Here is a 20,514-nt window from a genome sequence, read left to right as displayed (position 1 = left end):
CATCTTTTGCGGCTTACCCTGAACATTCACAGTCTGTGATGCGCTTTCTCCATCTCTGCAGCTAGCCTACACTTCAGTGTCAGAAAGACCTTACTGTTGAGTTAGCCAGCTTTTCTTCCACGCAAGGAGAGCCAATGGGTGCATCCCAAATGGCACCCTAGTCTCGATGTAGTGCACTACTTTTGAACATGGACCACAGGTACCTCACCAATAGTAGGTCAGTTCATTGGGAATAGGGTGCCATTAGGTACACAACCAATGTCTTTGGCATAACGGAGAAAGTCAAAACAACTCAGACAAATGGTAGTCGTGTCTATGACCTTCGAAGAGGGTGCCTTAGCGACAGGATATTCATCACTCTTACAACGACATAGTAATTTGGCAGACACACACTTTATCCAAGAGCAAGTTATATCGTACATCAAAATAAGGAGGCTGAAACAACGAGCTTGAAAAAGAGAACGAATCTCAACCAAGATTTAAAAAAAAAACCTTTTTAAAGTTTTCAAAATTGAGTGATATTACCATCTCATAATACCTGAGATGTTGGCCTTGGGCCTCTGCTCTCATATACCGACACTGGCAGGCTGTGTGTGTGTGTGTGTGTTTGGTTTTACTATCCTTGTGGGGACCAGAAGTCCTTACAAGGATAGTAAAATAAGAAATTATTGCAAGTGGAGACATTTCACCAGTCCCCACAAGGAAAAAGGCTATTTTAGGCTTAGGAGTTAGGTTTAGGGAAAATAGGACATTGAATGGGAATCAATTGTTTGTTCCCCACATTGAAACTGTGCGCGCGCTGTGTGCATTGGTATGTGCGATGGCAGTAATGTGGCCATGACGACCTCCCAGGCCTTGCTCTGGAGTATCTATCCGTCCGTCTGTCTGCATACAGCCAACGTATCATCTATCCCTAATAAGCAGACTAAGTGCCGAGTTAGAGAGAGGGAGGGAGGGGTAAGGACAGACAGGAAGAGGAAGGGGTTGCTTTAACATCCTACACTGTGCAATGATGCTCTTTGTGCCTCTTCTACTAACGTTCCAATGCATCATTAATGCTAGCTAAGCTGAACTTACAGTGCCAATCATTTTCATTTAAAATCAGGGAGTCACCATTGAGACTGGTATCTCTTACAAGGAAGCCCTGCATATACAATTTCATAAAACACATCAAATACATTATAAAACAAATAAAATAAAGCTGAACATATATTGAACGGGCAAACCTAAACACACACAAAACAGGCAACAAAATAAAACATTTCTTCATGATAAGAATCCTCTGTTCACTGGCCGAACTGCCCAAGGGACACTAAAGTAGCTACTCAAAATGTATTTTGGAGATCATTCCAAACATGTGGAGCAAGAAAACAAAAAGGCTGACTTACCTAACTGTAGACACCAGAGGCGTCTCCAGAGTTATCAAACCCGTTCACAGGGTTGGTTAACTTGTCATTTTAAATCTTAACAGTGAAGTTAGGTAAGTCGGAAGCTCGTGGAGCAGGGCTTTGTAAACAAAAAGAGCGTAATGTGATCTACTTGACTTCAAAAAGAGGTCCAGACAACCTTTTGGTAAAGAACACAGTGATGAGTAAACTATTTCCTGTGATAAAGCAAAGGGCGTTATGAAAGACGACATCCCGGGGTTCAAAAGTAGAGGCAGCTGCACTTTGATAAATAGTTTCAGCCTAAATCAAGAACAGGTAGAAAGGATGACTGCACAATCTGCTTCCTGCTGACTAGACACAATATGTTTCTGTAAAAATAGCCCACTTTCAATCTTAGTTTAACAAGCTCATTCGTATGTTTTATAAACTCTAAATCGTTATAGAACCATCCGATGACTGAAGACGTAATCCATCTAAGTGAGACAATCTTACTCACATGAAACGAACCCTAAACTGAACCACCACGATAAAGTGTGTCAGCTATGCTCATATTCCCCGTCCGCCCTGAATGAATTAAGTGTGATGACAATGCCTTGTTGAAGCTGCCCCAAACACAGTAGGCCAGGTGGTTTGAGCCTTTGTGATTCTGGTCAAAATTGTCTCCTATTGGCCCCAATGTTGCTGTCCAAGCCACCCTTCAGCCTGACTGACCAATGAGCATGCTGAAGCACTGAGTGACATGGAGACAGCGGCCAATAGGCACGCTCCAGGCACTGAGAGTTATGGAGACGGCAGCAAGGCCACATCTGGAGAACTGGACGTCCACAGAGAAGCACACCATCAAAAGAGAGAGAGAGTGTGTGTGTGTGTGTGTGTGTGGACTGAGAGGGAGAGAGAGAGAGAGAGAGAGAGAGAGGGAGAGAGAGAGAGAGAAAAAAGGGAAAGAGAGTGAGAGAGGAAGAGAGAAAAAGAAAGCGGGAAAGAGAGCAAGGAGCGTAAGAGAGCGTTGTACCATCCATGTCAGGGTCATTGTTCTGTTTACCCTCAGAGTTCAGCCATGCGTCAGTAACACTGATACAGCTGTGGACAACTGTGTGAACAGGAAGAGAGACCAAAGCACCCAGCATCAGCTGTGAGTTATCCACAAGGGTCCAGGCAAACACACACGGAGTTAGACACAAAACATCAAAGTTAAAGTCAAACAATGTGATGCCTCCTGACTGTTTGGCAGGAAAACCAGGGTACAAACCGTCTCGGTATGTGGCACTAACAGCAGCTTCTGTAAATTGACTCAATTATCCACAAGGGTCCAGATAAACACAAACTCACACAGGGATATCACAGCCACTAAGAAAATACTGTGAAGCTAAACCTGTACAGTATATTGTCTGACTCACTTGCAACAGTAAAGAGCTACAGTAGGTAAATACATTCAAGTTTTAGAGTAGGCCTCTATTATCAGACTCACTGCTGTTTGTGGGTGCGTTCATACTGTAGGGGGGTGTTGAGTAGTCAGACAAAACAAGTATCTTATTTACAGATATAGGCCATTTCACTACGATTCTGATCCGAGTATTTTCCTTTAAAAAAATAATTTTCGGGTGGCAGCGCGCAGCTTTCAGTCAAGTGCAAGGTGCTAGATGGTCTAAAGAACTCAACTGGCTAGTTAGCCTGTCTGTAAAGAGAAGGGCGGGCTGTACGTTTACCCTCCTTCACCGATTGGATAGAGTGAAGCTGTATTTCTCAGTCCACTTGCGTCACTCGCTCCTCGCATGTTTCGGTCTGATCATTTACATCGCTGCTGCATCCTGTTTGCCTACTACAAAACAACTCAAATGGCGAGGACGTTGGTTAGCTTGCAAGCTATCAATACGCATAATATCTAACAAGCAGGCCGAGGGTAGGGAAAAAAAGATGAACCGCCGATGCACATTCTGAGTAATAGCAAACTTTCTGCCTGGCCCACTTGTACGAATACATGTATGGCCAGATTGACACACTCCTATCCTTCTGGTAGTAACAGTACAGCTACACTAAGCCTATACACTAAAAGGTAAACCACCATATTGTGTGACTCACTGTTGTTTGTGGGTGAGCTCCTCCTCCTTGCTGACCAGGTCCTGCTTGAGGTTGGCCAGCATCTCCACCGAAACGTCCACCTGGCGGGAGAGCTCCGATGCCTTGTCCTCCAGGTCCTGTTTCTCCTGGCCAAGCCGCTCGCTCTCATGCTTGGCCCGCTCCAGCTCACCGCTCTTCCTCTCCAGCTCCGCCTGCAGCCGGCCCACACGTGCAGCTATCTTCTGCTCCACCTGCAATGGAGGAGGGATCTTGGTTCTAATCCAGTGGTGGTGATGGGAAGTACTTTTTATTTGAGTTTCTTGGTACATATGTAAAAAAAAACATTTTAAAATTCTGGAAAAGGGGGAGAAAAATACAAAAATAAACACTGCTCAAAAAAATAAAGGGAACACTTAAACAACACAATGTAACTCAAAGTCAATCACACTTCTGTGAAATCAAACTGTCCACTTAGGAAGCAACACTGATTGACAATAAATTTCACATGCTGTTGTGCAAATGGAATAGACAACAGGTGGAAATTATAGGCAATTAGCAAGACACCCCCAATAAAGGAGTGGTTCTGCAGGTGGGGACCACAGACCACTTCTCAGTTCCTATGCTTCCTGGCTGATGTTTTGGTCACTTTTGAATGCTGGCGGTGCTTTCACTCTAGTGGTAGCATGAGACGGAGTCTACAACCCACACAAGTGGCTCAGGTAGTGCAGCTCATCCAGGATGGCACATCAATGCGAGCTGTGGCAAGAAGGTTTGCTGTGTCTGTCAGCGTAGTGTCCAGAGCATGGAGGCGCTACCAGGAGACAGGCCAGTACATCAGGAGACGTGGAGGAGGCCGTAGGAGGGCAACAACCCAGCAACAGGACCGCTACCTCTGCCTTTGTGCAAGGAGGAGCAGGAGAAGCACTGCCAGAGCCCTGCAAAATGACCTCCAGCAGGCCACAAATGTGCATGTGTCTGCTCAAACGGTCAGAAACAGACTCCATGAGGGTGGTATGAGAGCCCGACATCCACAGGTGGGGGTTGTGCTTACAGCCCAACACCGTGCAGGACGTTTGGCATTTGCCAGAGAACACCAAGATTGGCAAATTCGCCACTGGCGCCCTGTGCTCTTCACAGATGAAAGCAGGTTCACACTGAGCACGTGACAGACGTGAGAGTCTGGAGACGCCGTGGAGAACGTTCTGCTGCCTGCAACATCCTCCAGCATGACCGGTTTGGCGGTGGGTCAGTCATGGTGTTGTGGCATTTCTTTGGGGGGGCCGCACAGCCCTCCATGTGCTCGCCAGAGGTAGCCTGACTGCCATTAGGTACCGAGATGAGATCCTCAGACCCCTTGTGAGACCATATGCTGGTGCGGTTGGCCCTGGGTTCCTCCTAATGCAAGACAATGCTAGACCTCATGTGGCTGGAGTGTGTCAGCAGTTCCTGCAAGAGGAAGGCATTGATGCTATGGAATGGCCCGCCCCTTCCCCAGACCTGAATCCAATTGAGCACATCTGGGACATCATGTCTCGCTCCATCCACCAACGCCACGTTGCACCACAGACTGTCCAGGAGTTGGCGGATGCTTTAGTCCAGGTCTGGGAGGAGATCCCTCAGGAGACCATCCGCCACCTAATCAAGAGCATGCCCAGGCATTGTAGGGAGGTCATACAGGCACGTGGAGGCCACACACACTACTGAGCCTCATTTTGACTTGTTTTAAGGACATTACATCAAAGTTGGATCAGCCTGTAGTGTGGTTTTCCACTTTAATTTTGAGTGTGACTCCAAATCCAGACCTCCATGGGTTGATAAATTGGATTTCCATTGATTATTTTTGTGGGATTTTGTTGTCAGCACATTCAACTATGTAAAGAAAAAAGTATTTAATAAGATCATTTCTTTCATTCAGATCTAGGATGTGTTGTTTAAGTGTTCCCTTTATTTTTTTGAGCAGTATATTTTACTTTTCTCTTCCAAAGAGGGGTAGTGGTGGGAAGAAATTTAATAAAATCAATGTTTCCCAAACCTCTTGAGTATTCTCAGCAGTTCCACATATTAGTATTCCAGAACTAGCCTGATTCAATTAATGAGCTTGGTGAATAGGCGTGGTAGTGCTGGTATACATTGAATAAGTGGAATGGCTAGGGGCACTCAAGGAGAGGTTTGGGAAACACTGAAATAAGATGATTACCATTACCTCCTCTGAGAGTTTCTCCAGCCTCTCGTCCAGCTCCAGACGCTCAAAGGCTCTTGCCTTCAGCCTGGCCAGGCCCTCCTCATAGGCCGCCTCCACCGCGCTCGCAGCCACATTCGCCGCCACTGCCACGGCCGTGCTTTGGTTGCCGTGGGGGTCCCCGGCTGCGCTCATGGCTTTCTTCACAAAGATCTCCCCCAGGGGGAACTCTACATTGGGGATGTAGCGAGCCGCGGCGTTGGAAGTTGTGGATAAACCGCCGAGGTCGTCCGGGCAGGGAAGCTCGCGGCACTGGAAGCGGCGCTCCTTGAAGTCCCTGAAGGCGGAAGACCGGAGTTGAAGACCGTCGAAGGGGTCGTTAATGTTGTTGCTGTGGTTAACGCCGGGGACTGAAGGAGCGAGGAGAAGGTCTCCGTCGGCCACCAGGGGGAGTAGCGCAGCTGCGTCGCACACACTGTTGGACTTGGAGAGCACGTAGAGCGTCTCGTAGGTATGGTTGTACTCCAGGTGGGCACGGAGGGAGGACAGCGACCGGAAGCGCTTGTGCTCCCCGCAACGAGGACAGCGGTAGGGCAGGTCCAGAGAAGCCATTCCGCGAGAGGCCGCCGGGGGGGGGGGGGCCCTCACGCGGCACAGCGCTCAGTGGCGCCGATACGCCACGGGCTTACTACTCACCGAGAATTGGGCGGATCCTCTCATGGTACAAAAATGGTGGTGGTGAGATGAGGGTGGCGGTGGGAGTTAGATGAGGGCGAGAAGGAAGAGGGATGTCTGAGGGAGGCGAGAAGAAGACCAAAGGCCATTCACGCCATCACACATACTGGAAATCTGACACACAGATTCAGAATCTTCTTCGGTTGTCGATTTGTTCCTCTTGTCACCGTTACTTCTGCCTCACCATTACCTTTGGCCCTGAAAGAAACAGCGAAAGAGAGTTGACATTATATAGACCACACTTTGCCTTGGAATGTATGGTGCACAATGCTATTGCAAAAACTAAAAACAAGTGAGCATCTACTGCATCTAGCATGAGAGCTACTTTAAAAAAAATGTAACACAGCCAAGCTACTCTTTTTTTCTAGCGTCAAATAGGCATATTCTTCTCCAGCTCCTTAGTGCACTACTACTGTCTCTTGTACACTATGTGTTGTCTTTAACTGGTAAAATAATGGTTAATAAATTTTTTTATAAAAATCTGATTTATTTTCGCAAATGATATTTATATTTCCCCCAAATGATGTTCAGATACATTTTTTACTCAACGTTACAATTGTTCATAGAGAAACAACGAAAGTGGATGTTCTGAGTCGATGTCATTGCTTAAATCATTAGATTGTTTCTGCACTGAGGAATTACCATCTTCAGATAATGTTTTTATAATTTATCTGCAGATTTGATGTATCGAGCTCAAAAAAAAATAATTGTAAAAGTAGGGAGTCAAATTAACATCTTTCACATATGGGATTTGACGTTCAAAAAGTGCCGTTCAAAAAGAGCAGCTTGTTCGCAAACAACCATCACTATTGGCTACACACGGAGTGATATACAACCGTCCGCACCACAGACAAAAAGGGGCAAAATTGCTGGGAATTAATGGCAGATAGTGTAAAGTATGGCTTTTTAAGCCAAGTGGCTAACCAGGTGTGGGATCATGTCAATGTTGCGGTGACTAGATAGGTGAGAGCTTGCAGTGTCTGATACTTGTGCGATTTGTTTATGACAGGTTGCGGTTGAACACGTGAAAATTGCATGTACTTTCAGAATTGTTTGGCGAGCTACTGGTCTAGTGAATCATCGTATTAAGTCATTTGAATGTGGTATAGTTAAGATCTAGCTAAAGCAGTGGTCACCAACCTTAAGAGTCAAGATCACTGAGTCAAAGTGCGAGCTGAGATCTACCGCACATATTTATTTTTTTTACATGACAAAAACGTAAGCCTACGCTACATTATCCAATTAAAAGTAGCTTTGTGCAGTAGGCTACGACCCAGTACATTATCACTGCATATTGGCTATGCTTGAATTGCCTTGCCAACGTTGTTCTGGTGGTCAGTCTGAGGGGAGGGAGGGGAGCAGCGGCGAGGCTGCATCTCACTCTCCCTTCCTCCGCTGAGAAAAGGGCACAGTCTTCCAGCTGATGGCGAAACGCAAGTCGCACTGCATTATTTCTGCCTCATGCACCAATTCATGTTGTTGCTCCTATGACCAGAGAAAGTGAAATACTCCTCGATATATACTGCTCCAAAAAATAAAGGGAACACTTAAACACAATGTAACTCCAAGTCAATCACACTTCTGTGAAATCAAACTGTCCACTTAGGAAGCAACACTGATTGACAATAAATTTCACATGCTGTTGTGCAAATGGAATAGACAACAGGTGGAAATTATAGGCAATTAGCAAGACACCCCCAATAAAGGAGTGGTTCTGCAGGTGGTAACCACTTCTTAGTTCCTATGCTTCCTGGCTGATGTTTTGGTTACTTTTGAATGCTGGCGGTGCTTTCACTCTAGTGGTAGCATGAGACGGAGTCTACAACCCACACAAGTGGCTCAGGTAGTGCAGCTCATCCAGGATGGCACATCAATGCGAGCTGTGGCAAGAAGGTTTGCTGTGACTGTCAGCGTAGTGTCCAGAGCATGGAGGCGCTACCAGGAGACAGGCCAGTACATCAGGAGACGTGGAGGAGGCCGTAGGAGGGCAACAACCCAGCAGCAGGACCGCTACCTCCGCCTTTGTGCAAGGAGGAGCACTGCCAGTGCCCTGCAAAATGACCTCCAGCAGGCCACAAATGTGCATGTGTCTGCTCAAACGGTCAGAAACAGACTCCATGAGGGTGGTATGAGGGCCCGACGTCCACAGGTGGGGGTTGTGCTTACAGCCCAACACCGTGCAGGACGTTTGGCATTTGCCAGAGAACACCAAGATTGGCAAATTCGCAACTGGCGCCCTGTGCTCTTCACAGATGAAAGCAGGTTCACACTGAGCACGTGACAGTCTGGAGACGCCGTGGAGAACGTTCTGCTGCCTGCAACATCCTCCAGCATGACCGGTTTGGCGGTGGGTCAGTCATGGTGTGGGGTGGCATTTCTTTGGGGGGCCGCACAGCCCTCCATGTGCTCGCCAGAGGTAGCCTGACTGCCATTAGGTACCGAGATGAGATCCTCAGACCCCTTGTGAGACCATATGCTGGTGCGGTTGGCCCTGGGTTCCTCCTAATGCAAGACAAGGCTAGACCTCATGTGGCTGGAGTGTGTCAGCAGTTCCTGCAAGAGGAAGGCATTGATGCTATGGACTGGCCCGCCCGTTCCCCAGACCTGAATCTAATTGAGCACATCATGTCTCCCTCCATCCACCAACGCCACGTTGCACCACAGACTGTCCAGGAGTTGGTGGATGCTTTAGTCCAGGTCTGGGAGGAGATCCCTCAGGAGACCATCCGCCACCTCATCAGGAGCATGCCCAGGCGTTGTAGGGAGGTCATACAGGCACGTGGAGGCCACACACAAACACACACAACTGAGCCTCATTTTGACTTGTTTTAAAGGACATTACATCAAAGTTGGATCAGCCTGTAGTGTGGTTTTCCACTTTAATTTTGAGTGTGTCTCCAAATCCAAACCTCCATGGGTTGATAAATTAGATTTCCATTTATTATTTTTGTGTGATTTTGTTGTCAGCACATTCAACGATGTAAAGAAAAAAGTATTTAATAAGATTATTTCATTCATTCAGATCTAGGATGTGTTTATTTTAGTGTTCCCTTTATTTTTTTGAGCAGTGTATATAAAATTTTTAAAAAAGACAAGCCTATAATAATAATGCAAGTTTATCAGAACCCTGCTCATTCATTGCAGCTGGTTGTAGCATGAGTGGAATTAGGGAGAACGTGCATTTTATGGTTTATAAGTGTTGACAGTGCTGAATAACAACTTAAACATGAACTTACTCAAACAGCAGCTCTTTGCTGTATTCGTTGAGTCGCTCGTCATGGTTTTAAAAGTTTTTTTTAATCTCACAGTACCAATTTTACTTTGCGTTCGAGGCTTCTTTCACAGTCAATGGCTCCGGGAAACTGTGCAGATTGGGAGGTCTGAGCTATCCGATTGGCCAGCTGTAGGCCTATAGGTGCACTTGATTTGCTCTCTGGGCCTGCGGGTTAAGCGGAGTTCTACCTTCAGAGACATAAAATGGATTAAAAAAATGGGAACTCTGAATGAAGTGCAGCTACGCAAGCAAGGCTAAACGAATAAAATAAAAATGGCAGGCAAGGCTTTGTCGTGGTTTCTGTACACAAATGTTTGGTGATCGACTAGGAATGCCTTGGAGATTGACCAGTCCGCGATCGACCGGTTGGTGACCACTGAGCTAAAGCATAGCGCTAATTGGAATATAGCCACAGAAAGCACTGATGCTGGCTGCATTCACAGGTTTCCGAAAATAACAAATCTGCATCTCAGCCCACAAAAGGTGATTGTTTGAGTCTGATGTTTGTTGATGCAATGTGCTGCTGAGCCAACGCTGGAAACAAGAACAGACAGCACAGTATTGTGTCCCAAATGGCACCATATATGGGTCCTGTTCAAAAGTAGTGCACTATAGAGAATATGATGCCATTTGGGACAAACATAGTTTTAGAGGGGACAACTGACAGGCTAAGCTCATTTTTAGAAACATCTGACATTTCAGTGAAACGAGGTCGAGACTGCCGAGGATGGAAATTGCTGCTGAATGAAAGAGGAATAATTCTTGCCCTACCCTTCCCCTTCAATGCATTGGTTTATCAGTTGATTTATTACCTTTTGGTTAGCAATAAAAATATAGAACGATAGACATCTTTCGATCCTATCCTCACCCAATTATAGATCAGAACGAGGAGATATGATGTTGTTAAAGCTATTTCACTAGACAAGCATTATCGAATGCAGCTCCATTTAACTAATAGCCTACAAGGCTAATTCGATTATTCCTATACACATCAACGGATAAGGGTTTTATAACAGCTAAGTGACCCCAGAAACACACAGACCAGATGGACACTGCCCGCTATAAACAGACGCAAGTAGTGGAGAGAGAAAAAATAAAATCGGGAACTCCTGCCAGTTCTCTTTCTTTGTGTATGGAACTGAGTCTTTCTTTGCCCCCTTCCCCTAGAGCGAGGGAATGCGCCTATCACCGTCTCTCTCGCTCCCTCTCTTCCGCTGCATTCTGAATGGATAGACTTCGGGAGCGGAGAGGTAAACATTGAGCCCATTAGTCGGTTTATTTCTGTTTACCGCCGTCCTCGCTACATCTTCAGGGCGACCACGCTAAGTAGCTAACAATGAAGTCTAGAGGGTCGACCCGGTATGCATGTCTGGCTTACCCTTGCCGCCACGGTCAAAGCCTCACAATTCTGCTCACTTTGTGGTCGCCTCACTCGACCCGTTTTTTTTATTTATTATTCTTTCAGGCCTTTGATTCCTGATTCTGCCTGTCAAAGTCATCCCAAATCTAGCGCGGCCCGGTTGACAACGACCATAGGATTTGGCCAAAACAAACAGAGCTGGGACCTGGCTTATTCCAGACAACGAGAGTTGATGAAAACAGCACCCAAAATACCAAAAGAACGTCAGACCAAGCACGTCAAACCTGATCCCTTTGCCATTTAAAATGATTTAATTTAGCTATGAATATCTCAGACAGTCAGCGTGACAACAGCAGGCTACAACAGTAGGGTCCATGTTAATGGCATTTAACAGTCCAGTGAGCCCACCCAGCCATCTGCCTATTAGAGTTCGGACGCAGAGTGCGAGCAGTTGGGCCGCTGCGATGAACGTCACAACCGCAGGCAATTAACCTGAAAGTGATGCCCCTCGCTTAATTTAATCGAATTAATTCTGCATGGCATTTGGTTGGTTTTCCAGCAGCTATTGTGGCGTCCCCTGTACCGTCTGATCTAATGAGTGAAGCACGTTAAGCTTCAGCGCAGATTGTCTGCTGGGCTAAAAAAGTCCAGCATGTGAGACGTTGAGGTCAGATACTGTATAAGTAGTGGGTACTTGTACTGAGTAACAAGGAGAGACTGGTGGGTTGGAGTTTCAGCTAAATCAGATCTGACAGTATTGATCGTGGAATTGACTGGTGGCCTAACATCACTGTCCTGACTCAGGACGAAACTGCATATCATTGAGTGAAACAGCCTATCCCACCAATTCTAAGCACTGTTAAAACAACATTTAGCTCAAGTACATTTTTTAAACAAACCTAAGCGTCGATGCTAAAATCTATTAAGCTTATAATAGATATGTTGAAACACTTAAAATCCTATAATTGTGTTGGCCACATCTTTGTTATTCTTTGGATAAATGCCACTGCAAACTACCATCATCCCCAATTTCAATCCTACCTCTAACCTCACCCTAGCAAAATAGCTCATCATGATGGCATGTCTATTACCCCTTGAACAAATTGCTTTCGTTATGATTAGCTTGTGCCGCGTTAGTGGCTCTGCCATAGCTGAGCTGGACAAAGAAATCCCATCAGCGTGCCTCTCTATTCAATAGACATGTCTTCCAGACACTGATCGTGTGCGTTACAGGTCTGAGACCCAGCGAATTAGGCAGAGTAGGCTTTTAGGCATTCAGTGGAGGGGGATTAGGCATGAGTGTCTACAATGCTTATTAACATACCAAGCCGGTATGACAGTAGGCATAATAGCCTGGCACAGACACATCCTTACTCAGCTCAGAAGTTCTCATACACCGGCGATCCCTAGACCAGTGCCTGGGTTCAAAAAGTGTTGTCTTTCAAATACTTGTGAGTGTTCACCTGAGCTTGCCTGGAGTGCCAGAGGGGCAGGGTTTGCATTTTGGGCGCTGTGTTGTGCTCCCTATAGACTAAGTAACAAATGCACTATGGCTGCGACCCAATTCCCCACCTTTCCCCTGAAGTGTGCACTTTCTCGCATGGATTTAACAAAACGGTGGAAACTCCCACCTTCCAATGCACACCATTTCTATGCTTTTAAATCCATGAAAGTTAATTCCCAAGGGCACACTTCTGGGGAAAAAAATGAGTGGAAAAATCATCTAGAATGGGAAGAGCACTGCCAGAGTATAACGCTCATTAAACCAGGAAGGCCATGGTCAGAGATGATAAAAGACACACCCAGAGAGATTTAATTGGCCAATTGGGTGGGAAGGAAGTGAAGCAGCTTGTCAGTCACGTGTCACTTCCTTTGACAGTAATGCAATTGTTGGCGTCCCACTGGCCTGCTCTCACAGTAAGAACTCACTTGGATGTACAGTACTGCTGTAGCACACACACACACACGCCACGCACACCCAGGTACGGTTTACCCACACACTGTCGCTTCACAAAAAGAGCCCCTCTAAAGCATTCTCCTCAATAACTGACTGTGTACACATCCAGTTCCAAACGGAACAGAAGACAGCGCATCAGATTGCTTCATCTCTAATGACACCACAGGGAGATCCTGTCGATGCAGTGTTTACCTCAGTCAAGCATAAACACACTCAAACTGTAGCCCACTTACTGCCTGCAATATCCCCCACCTGCCTACAGTACATGCAATAGTCATACAGACCTGGGTTCAAAGAGTATTTGCTATTGTGGATATACTTCAGTGTCAACAGGTGTCTCCAGTTTTGTTGACATATTGCCGTTGGTAACGTATTCCCTTTCCAAACATACTGAGTTTGCCAATGGAACAGTCACAGAAGTGCAAACCCCACTGCACTTGGCACTTCAGGCAGGTTAAACAGGGTACATGAAAGAAAACAAATACTATTTGAACCCAGGTCTGGATGACCGGTATACCACTGTTAGGGCTGTGACGTAATTGAATAACCATGCACCTGACAGTCATGGATGAAGAGACTGTCATGAAAATAACCATCAAAATCGGCCTACATTTATTTTTGTATTACTTTATTTTCATGTAGATAAACAACCTAATAACGGGAGTGTTTACTTATAATTATGGTTGCACATTTTGGGGAATATTCAGGAGGTGGAAACTTTCCATGGGAATTAACAAATATATGCAAATTAATACCATTTAAATGTTGATGTTTTTTGCATTGGATACATTTACCTTATCATATGGACAAACATAAGTAGACATAATTGCAAATTATTAAACCCTTCCATTAAAAAAAAAATCCAAAATGTAGTTACGAATTGAACTGTAATTAAATTAATTGACTTTTCACATGGGATAATTTCACTGAACAACAAAAGGGAATATTGAATGATCCATCGCATCTCCCAAATACATTTTCAACATACATCTGTAAAATGATAGTCTAGACACTAAAGCTTTGGTTGTCTTCCTCTCATGCAGCCATGTCTTCTCCCTGGCCCTCCTCAATGTCTACCTCTTGAACATCAGACTGAGGCCTCATCTCCTCAACCAATATACACAGGCAGCTAGAAAAGCCAAGGCTTTCTGCTTGAAAAAGCTATTTGCTTCCTGCAACACTGTAAAGTCCATGGAGAATAAGAACACCTCCTCCCAGCTGCCCACTGCACCGAGGATAGGAAACTGTCACCTCTGATAAATCCACTATAATTGAGAATTTCAATAAGCATCTTTCTACGGCTGGCCATGCTTTCCACCTGGCTACCCCAACCGCGGTCAACAGCACTGCACCCCCCCACAGCTAATTGCCCAAGCCTTCCCCATTTCTCCTTCTCCCAAATCCAGTCAGCTGATGTTCTGAAAGAGCTGCAAAATCTGGACCCCTACAAATCAGCCGGGCTAGACAATCTTGACCCTTTCTAAAATTCTCTGACGAAATCATTGCAACCCCCATTACTAGCATGTTCAACCTCTTTCGTGTCGTCTGAGATTCCCAAAGATTGGAAAGCAGCTGCGGTCATCCCCCTCTTCAAAGGGGGGGACACTCTTGACCCAAACTGCTACAGACCTATATCTATCCTACCCTGCCTTTCTAAGGTCTTCGAAAGCCAAGTCAACAAACAGATTACCGACCATGTCGAATCCCACCGCACCTTCTCCGCTATGCAATCTGGTTTCAGAGCTGGTCATGGGTGCACCTCAGCCACGCGCAAGGTCCTAAACGATATCATAACCGCCATCAATAAGAAATACTGTGCTGCCGTATTCATTGACCTGGCCAAGTCTTTCGACTCTGTCAATCATCACATCCTCATCGGCAGACTCAGTAGCCTTGGTTTCTCAAATGATTGCCTTGCCTGGTTCAACTACTTCTCTGATGGAGTTTAATGTGTCAAATCGGATGGCCTGTTGTTCGGGCCTCTGGCAGTTTTTATGGGGGTGCCACAGGGTTAAATTCTTGGGCCAACTCTCTTCTCTGTATACATCAATGACGTCGCTCTTGCTGATGGTGAGTCTCTGATCCACCTCTACGCAGACGATACCATTCTGTATACTTCTGGCCCTTCTTTGGACACTTAACAACCCTCCAGACGAGCTTCAATGCCATACAACTCTCCTTCCGTGGCCTCCAACTGCTGTTAAATACAAGTAAAACTAAATGCATGCTCTTCAACCGATCGCTGCCCACACCTGCCCGCATCACTACTCTGGACGGTTCTGACTTAGAATATGTGGACAACTACCTATACCTAAGTGTCTGGTTAGACTGTAAACTCTCCTTCCAGACTCACATGAAACATCTCCAATCCAAAGTTAAATCTAGAATTGGCTTCCTATTTCGCAACAAAGCATCATTCACTCATGCTGCCAAACATACCCTGGTAAAACTGACCATCCTACCGATCCTCGACGATGTCATTTACAAAATAGCATCCAATACCCTACTCAAACTGGATGCAGTCAATCACAGTGCCATCTGTTTTGTCACCAAAGCCCCATATACTACCCACCACTGCGACCTGTACGCTCTCGTTGGCCGGCCCTTGCTTCATACGTCGCCAAACCCACTGGCTCCAGGTCATCTACAAGACCCTGCTAGGTAAAGTCCCCCCATATCTCAGCTCACTGGTCACCATAGCAGCACCCACCTGTAGCACGCGCTCCAGCAGGTATATCTCTGGTCACCCCCAAAGCCAATTCTTCCTTCGGCCATCTCTCCTTCCAGTTCTTTGCTACCAATGACTGGAACGAACTACAAAAATCTCTGAAACTGGAAACACTTCTCCCTCACTAGCTTTAAGCACCAGCTGTCAGAGCAACTCACAGATCACTACACCTGTACATAGGCCATCTAGAATTTAGCCTAAACAACTACCTCTTCCCCTACTGTATTTATTTAGCTCCTTTGCACTTTCTTCCACTACAAATCTACCATTCCAGTGTTTTACTTGCTATATTATATTTACTTTGCCACCATGGCCTTTTTTGCTTTTACCTCCCTTATCTCATTTGCTCACATTGTATATAGACTTATTTTTCTACTGTATTATTGACTCTGTTTGTTTTACTCCATGTGTAACTCTGTTGTATGTGTCGAACTGCTTTGCTTTATCTTGGCCAGGTCGCAATTGTAAATGAGAACTTGTTCTCAACTTGCCGACCTGGTTAAATAAAGGTGAAATAAAAAATTATTCACTGCCACTTTCCAACCTTGTTGAGGATGGCTCGTTGTCAGGCTCAAAAAGCCTCAAATGTACAGATGAATAGCTAAGCAGTTAGATTAAACAACTCCTTCGTAAGATCCTTTTTTTTTTATGAAACATGTATGGAAACAGGTGAATTAACACTCAGCAGGCTCAAGCAAGCTAAAACCTACATGGTAGAAAAAACTACCTAGACGAAATTGTTAACAAGTTAGAAATTATTTAGACACTTTGCTGTAAGCTACTACTTACTAGTTAACAAAAAAAAAAAGTTTATAAAATATATTCACCCCACCCAGTATTGTAATCAAAACTTACCAGAAAGCATGTAGTCCTTGGCTCAGACAGTGTAGTAGTGTGGGCTCAATAGCATCTCATTAGTGTGCAAGATCTTAAGAATCATCTGTGCATGTGATGGAAGAATGCACTGCGCATGTGATGGAAGAATGCACTGCGCATGCAGAGGGTTGCAATGCCATTGAATTGGGGATAGTTTAACCAAAATATGCCACAAGACCTAGAATTGCCTTGTATCCCACAAAAAGTTCACTGTTATAAGCTAACTTTGAGGAATTTAAGCAAAATTGCCAAAATTCCAGGACTTAACTTCATATTTAAAATTTCCGGAAATTTAATGGAAAGTTTGACCCTTTTCAGCCCTAATTATAAGCAACTGTTTTGCCAATATCTGGTATGGTATAGTTTGATACAGAATGTATAGACTGTGCTGCCCTCCAATCCCCGCCAAGTAGAATAATAGCCTAGGCTATACAGTGTTAGGCCGCAATAAACTTATGAATGCCCATGTGGTAAACTACAGTTTGTAAACAGGCAATTTACCATTAATCCCTGTCATTTGGTTACATTTATGTTAATTTTACCGTTTCATTCTCGGAGTTGAAATGTTATTTGCAGAGTTCACAACTTGCTACACTTGTGAGAAACAAGTTTTGGTTTATTTCATACCATCATTTACACGCTCCATGTGAGCATGTGTCTGGTTTCTCTGTCCTGTTAACGTTGACAGAGCGCACATGCCTGAACACTGCATAGAAGTACCTGGCCTGCTTCTCGCAAATGTAGTAAAGTGCACAACTGCGCTTCTCAGTGTTTTTTCACCTTCACCTCACAAATTAGAATAGTTCCTCACAGTATTTGAAAAATCTTACCAACACTCTTCCTCTTGATAATCAACGTTGCTAATAAATAGGCTTGACATGTTGCGCGTATTTGTTTCTATTTGAACGATTGTCAATTTAATCTTCATAGCATAGCTGTCCCCTTCATTACTTTCCTTGTCAATTCATTATCTTCTAGCCTACTTTCAGAAAAGCCTACAAGTAGGCCTACGTTTAATACGTTTTAAGGAAAGAATAAATATTTGCTTGTGTCTGACATACGCTGTTGGCTGTGATTGACTGGCGCTTAAAACGGGGGAGTGCGTTTGAGTTTCCTAAAGTAGCCTGGGTGAACTCCATCTCTTTAATAAGAATCAAAACGCTCCGGTCATAATTTAATCTTTTAAAGGGCCTCTCAATAGCTTAGATTACATGATTTATTTCATTACGGCGTTCTCTTCGAAGAAAATATATGTTAATGCCACTGTCTTCGAATGACGCGGCAGCCTTTGTGACGTTATACGAACATTTGGTAAAAGTGGGAGAAACCCCATCGGACTTAATTTAAATGGTTGGGTGTCAAAATAGGATTTGTATTAAAAACAATGATATGCAGAAAAGCCAACAGACAAAGTAGGCATAGATCTTAAGTTTGACTCCATTAATGTGACAATACGAAAATTAGAGATCCTCTCCAACCTGGCATTTCTTCATTTGTTGAATAACCTGAATAATAATAATGAAATACCAAGATAATAACGAAGTGTAATGGCTGATTTCAAATAAGCATTTCCATGTAAACAAGTATACAAACATAACTGTTACACACACACACAGTGGTTGGCCTGGCCAATTACCTTAACCTCAAATACCAAGACAGTCACAGCCCTAACTGCATGTCTGTGAGGGGATCCTCCCTTCCACACATGCACACAATCCTGGCTCTTCACAGCAGCAGGCACCTGGGGGCTTCCACTGTGTTCTCAGAATCATGCAAGCCTGCAGGGGTAAGACTTGTACAAGGCAGTACAGTATTGATCTACTATGATATTTACTGTATCAGATGTTACTGTATTTTATTGTATCACTTATCCTCATGTCTACACAACATTGAAATGGTTTTGTTCTAACTGACGACATTGTTGTTTCCCTGCATGACCCTATTGTGACTAACCTCAGCTCTTCAAGTCTAGACTTTAAAACAATGAAGGGGACCTTTAAAACTGAGAAAGTTTAAAGAGCCTTCCCTGGCTGGCAGGCAAACTGTAACGATCTCACAAAACCTCTTTATTGGCGTCCGTTTCTAGTCAGGCTTCCAGACAAGAAGGAATCGAAATGAGGCAGGATTAACGCCAAGTCAATATGCCATAAATCCCAGTGAAATAGAGCAACACCGTTATTTAAATTCAAAATGGTTTCAGCCAAGGTTTTGTGCGATTAACATTCAGATTGGTTGCGTCCCAAATGACTCCCTACATAGTAGTGCATTCGGCTTGGGCGGTATTACCAGGGTATTTTGAAATACCCACGGTATGATTTTTTTAATACTGTCAATATTAAATACTTAGTAGTCAACTTGTGCAATAGCTCGGTTAATAGATAAAGCAGATTGTGTTCTTAATTTCACTTGTTGCGTTTTTTCATTTTGAAGCTGTTCCCCAAAGCAGCAGATTGTAAGCAAACATACCATGACTGGCTCAAAGAACACACAGAAGCTTTCGTGTCATGACGATCCAATGTTGTCCAGCTCACAGAGAGGTGGTCAAGTTACTAATTCACTACTAAATGTTTGCCAGCTAAATACAGTATCTTATAAAAGTCTCAAAATAAATTCCCTTCAGCTCAGGGCTCCAGCTATGCATTTGGTTTGCTAACTTCCTAGCTCATGTGGCTAGCTTGCAAGATTAAGCTTCTTGGTTACATTGATTACAGCGTGCCTCTGAACGGGGTATGGAAGTAGGTCCCAGGCGCATCAGTTTGAGTGTGTCAAGAACTGCAACGCTGCTGGGTTTCACACGCAACAGTTTACCCGTGTATCAAGACTGGTCCACCAAGGACATCCAGCCAACTTGACAACTGCGGGACACACCGGAGTCAACATGGGCCAGCATCCCTGTCGAACGCTTTCAACGCCTTTGTAGAGTCCATGCCCCCGACGAATTGAGGCTGTTCTGAGGGCAAAAAGGGGGGCAAGGCTGAGAAGAACATTGAAATAATGTTTGCCTGTGGGGGTCTGCAGAATCTAGCAGGTCTAAAAATGGAAGTCTCTGGGGATACCAGCTAACTCCAGAATCCCATTCTGCTGTGATGAAAGGATCTGTGGCATGCTAACAGGAAGTTGAAATGACTCAGTGAAAGGTTGCAGAGAGAGAAAGAGTAGATCAAGACAAGGTGGTGGCAGCAGAGCGGGAGTGAAAAAAAACGAGTGAGGGCAAGCGGGCACAGAGAGCCGAGGGGTTGAGCTGTGGGTGTCGGGGAGGGGGGGGGGGAGACAGATGGTAGAGGAAACAAGTGACATGGAGGTAACAAGAGACTCCAGCAGTAGACAGGCCAGGAGGGCATCAGCCACTGTGAATAACACCTGACTTATTTTAAGAGGGGAGGGAAGAAGAGGAGATTGCTGGTGTCACTATTATCAAGTGCGGGCGATTTGGTTAGCCAGCGTCCTAGGAAAGAGGGTGTATCCTTCCCAGTGAGGGTTAAGGAAGTTTAGCATTTTTGCTTTATTTTGAATTAGATTATACCAATTATGCTATTATAGTATGCCTGATTGCTTTAGCCTTCCTGCCTTGACTGCATTCACTGGCCAAGCAGAGACAATAATGTACAGTGTTTTGAGTAATCCTTCTGTTGTAGGGTTGAGTCTAAGATAGAACCCTATTCCCTACTACACAGTGTGCTAGTGTTAACAAGAACACTCAAAAATAGTAGCCTGCAATATATAACACCCCCCTTTCAGACAAACAGATCCACAGACCAACTGATTGACCTCCTTGAGCTAATAACGCAATGAGCTTTCCCGTTCCATCAGTATCATCTCACTGTGTAGATGCAGAGAAGCTGACCTTTAATTAGGCCCAGAGGGAATCCGAGGGAGACGACCCATCATGTGCCCATCACCAATTGGCTTTTAAAACGCTGTCCAGTGGCTTTTAATTAAACAATCCATACTGCTGGCCC

At 44.8% G+C, this 20,514-nt stretch overlaps 1 protein-coding gene across 2 annotated transcripts in view; it reads right to left on the bottom strand.

Annotated features, from left to right (window-relative positions):
- LOC106602765 (F-box only protein 41) overlaps positions 1 to 20,514 on the bottom strand; it is a 110,449-nt gene that overhangs the window by 72,684 nt on the left and 17,251 nt on the right. For both annotated transcript variants that reach the window (XM_014195607.2, XM_014195608.2), the window contains exons 2-3: positions 5,650 to 6,558; positions 3,468 to 3,697 (exon numbers count right to left, since the gene is read on the bottom strand). In XM_014195607.2, coding sequence (XP_014051082.1) covers positions 3,468 to 3,697; positions 5,650 to 6,237 — 818 coding nt within the window. In that variant the 5' untranslated portion in view covers positions 6,238 to 6,558. The remainder of the gene's footprint in view (positions 1 to 3,467; positions 3,698 to 5,649; positions 6,559 to 20,514) is intronic.

Source organism: Salmo salar, chromosome ssa04 (genome assembly GCF_905237065.1).
Source record: "Salmo salar chromosome ssa04, Ssal_v3.1, whole genome shotgun sequence".
Lineage (NCBI taxonomy): Eukaryota > Metazoa > Chordata > Actinopteri > Salmoniformes > Salmonidae > Salmo > Salmo salar.
The sequence above is the reverse complement of the archived record's forward strand: the minus strand, read 5'-3'. Positions and strand labels throughout refer to the sequence as shown.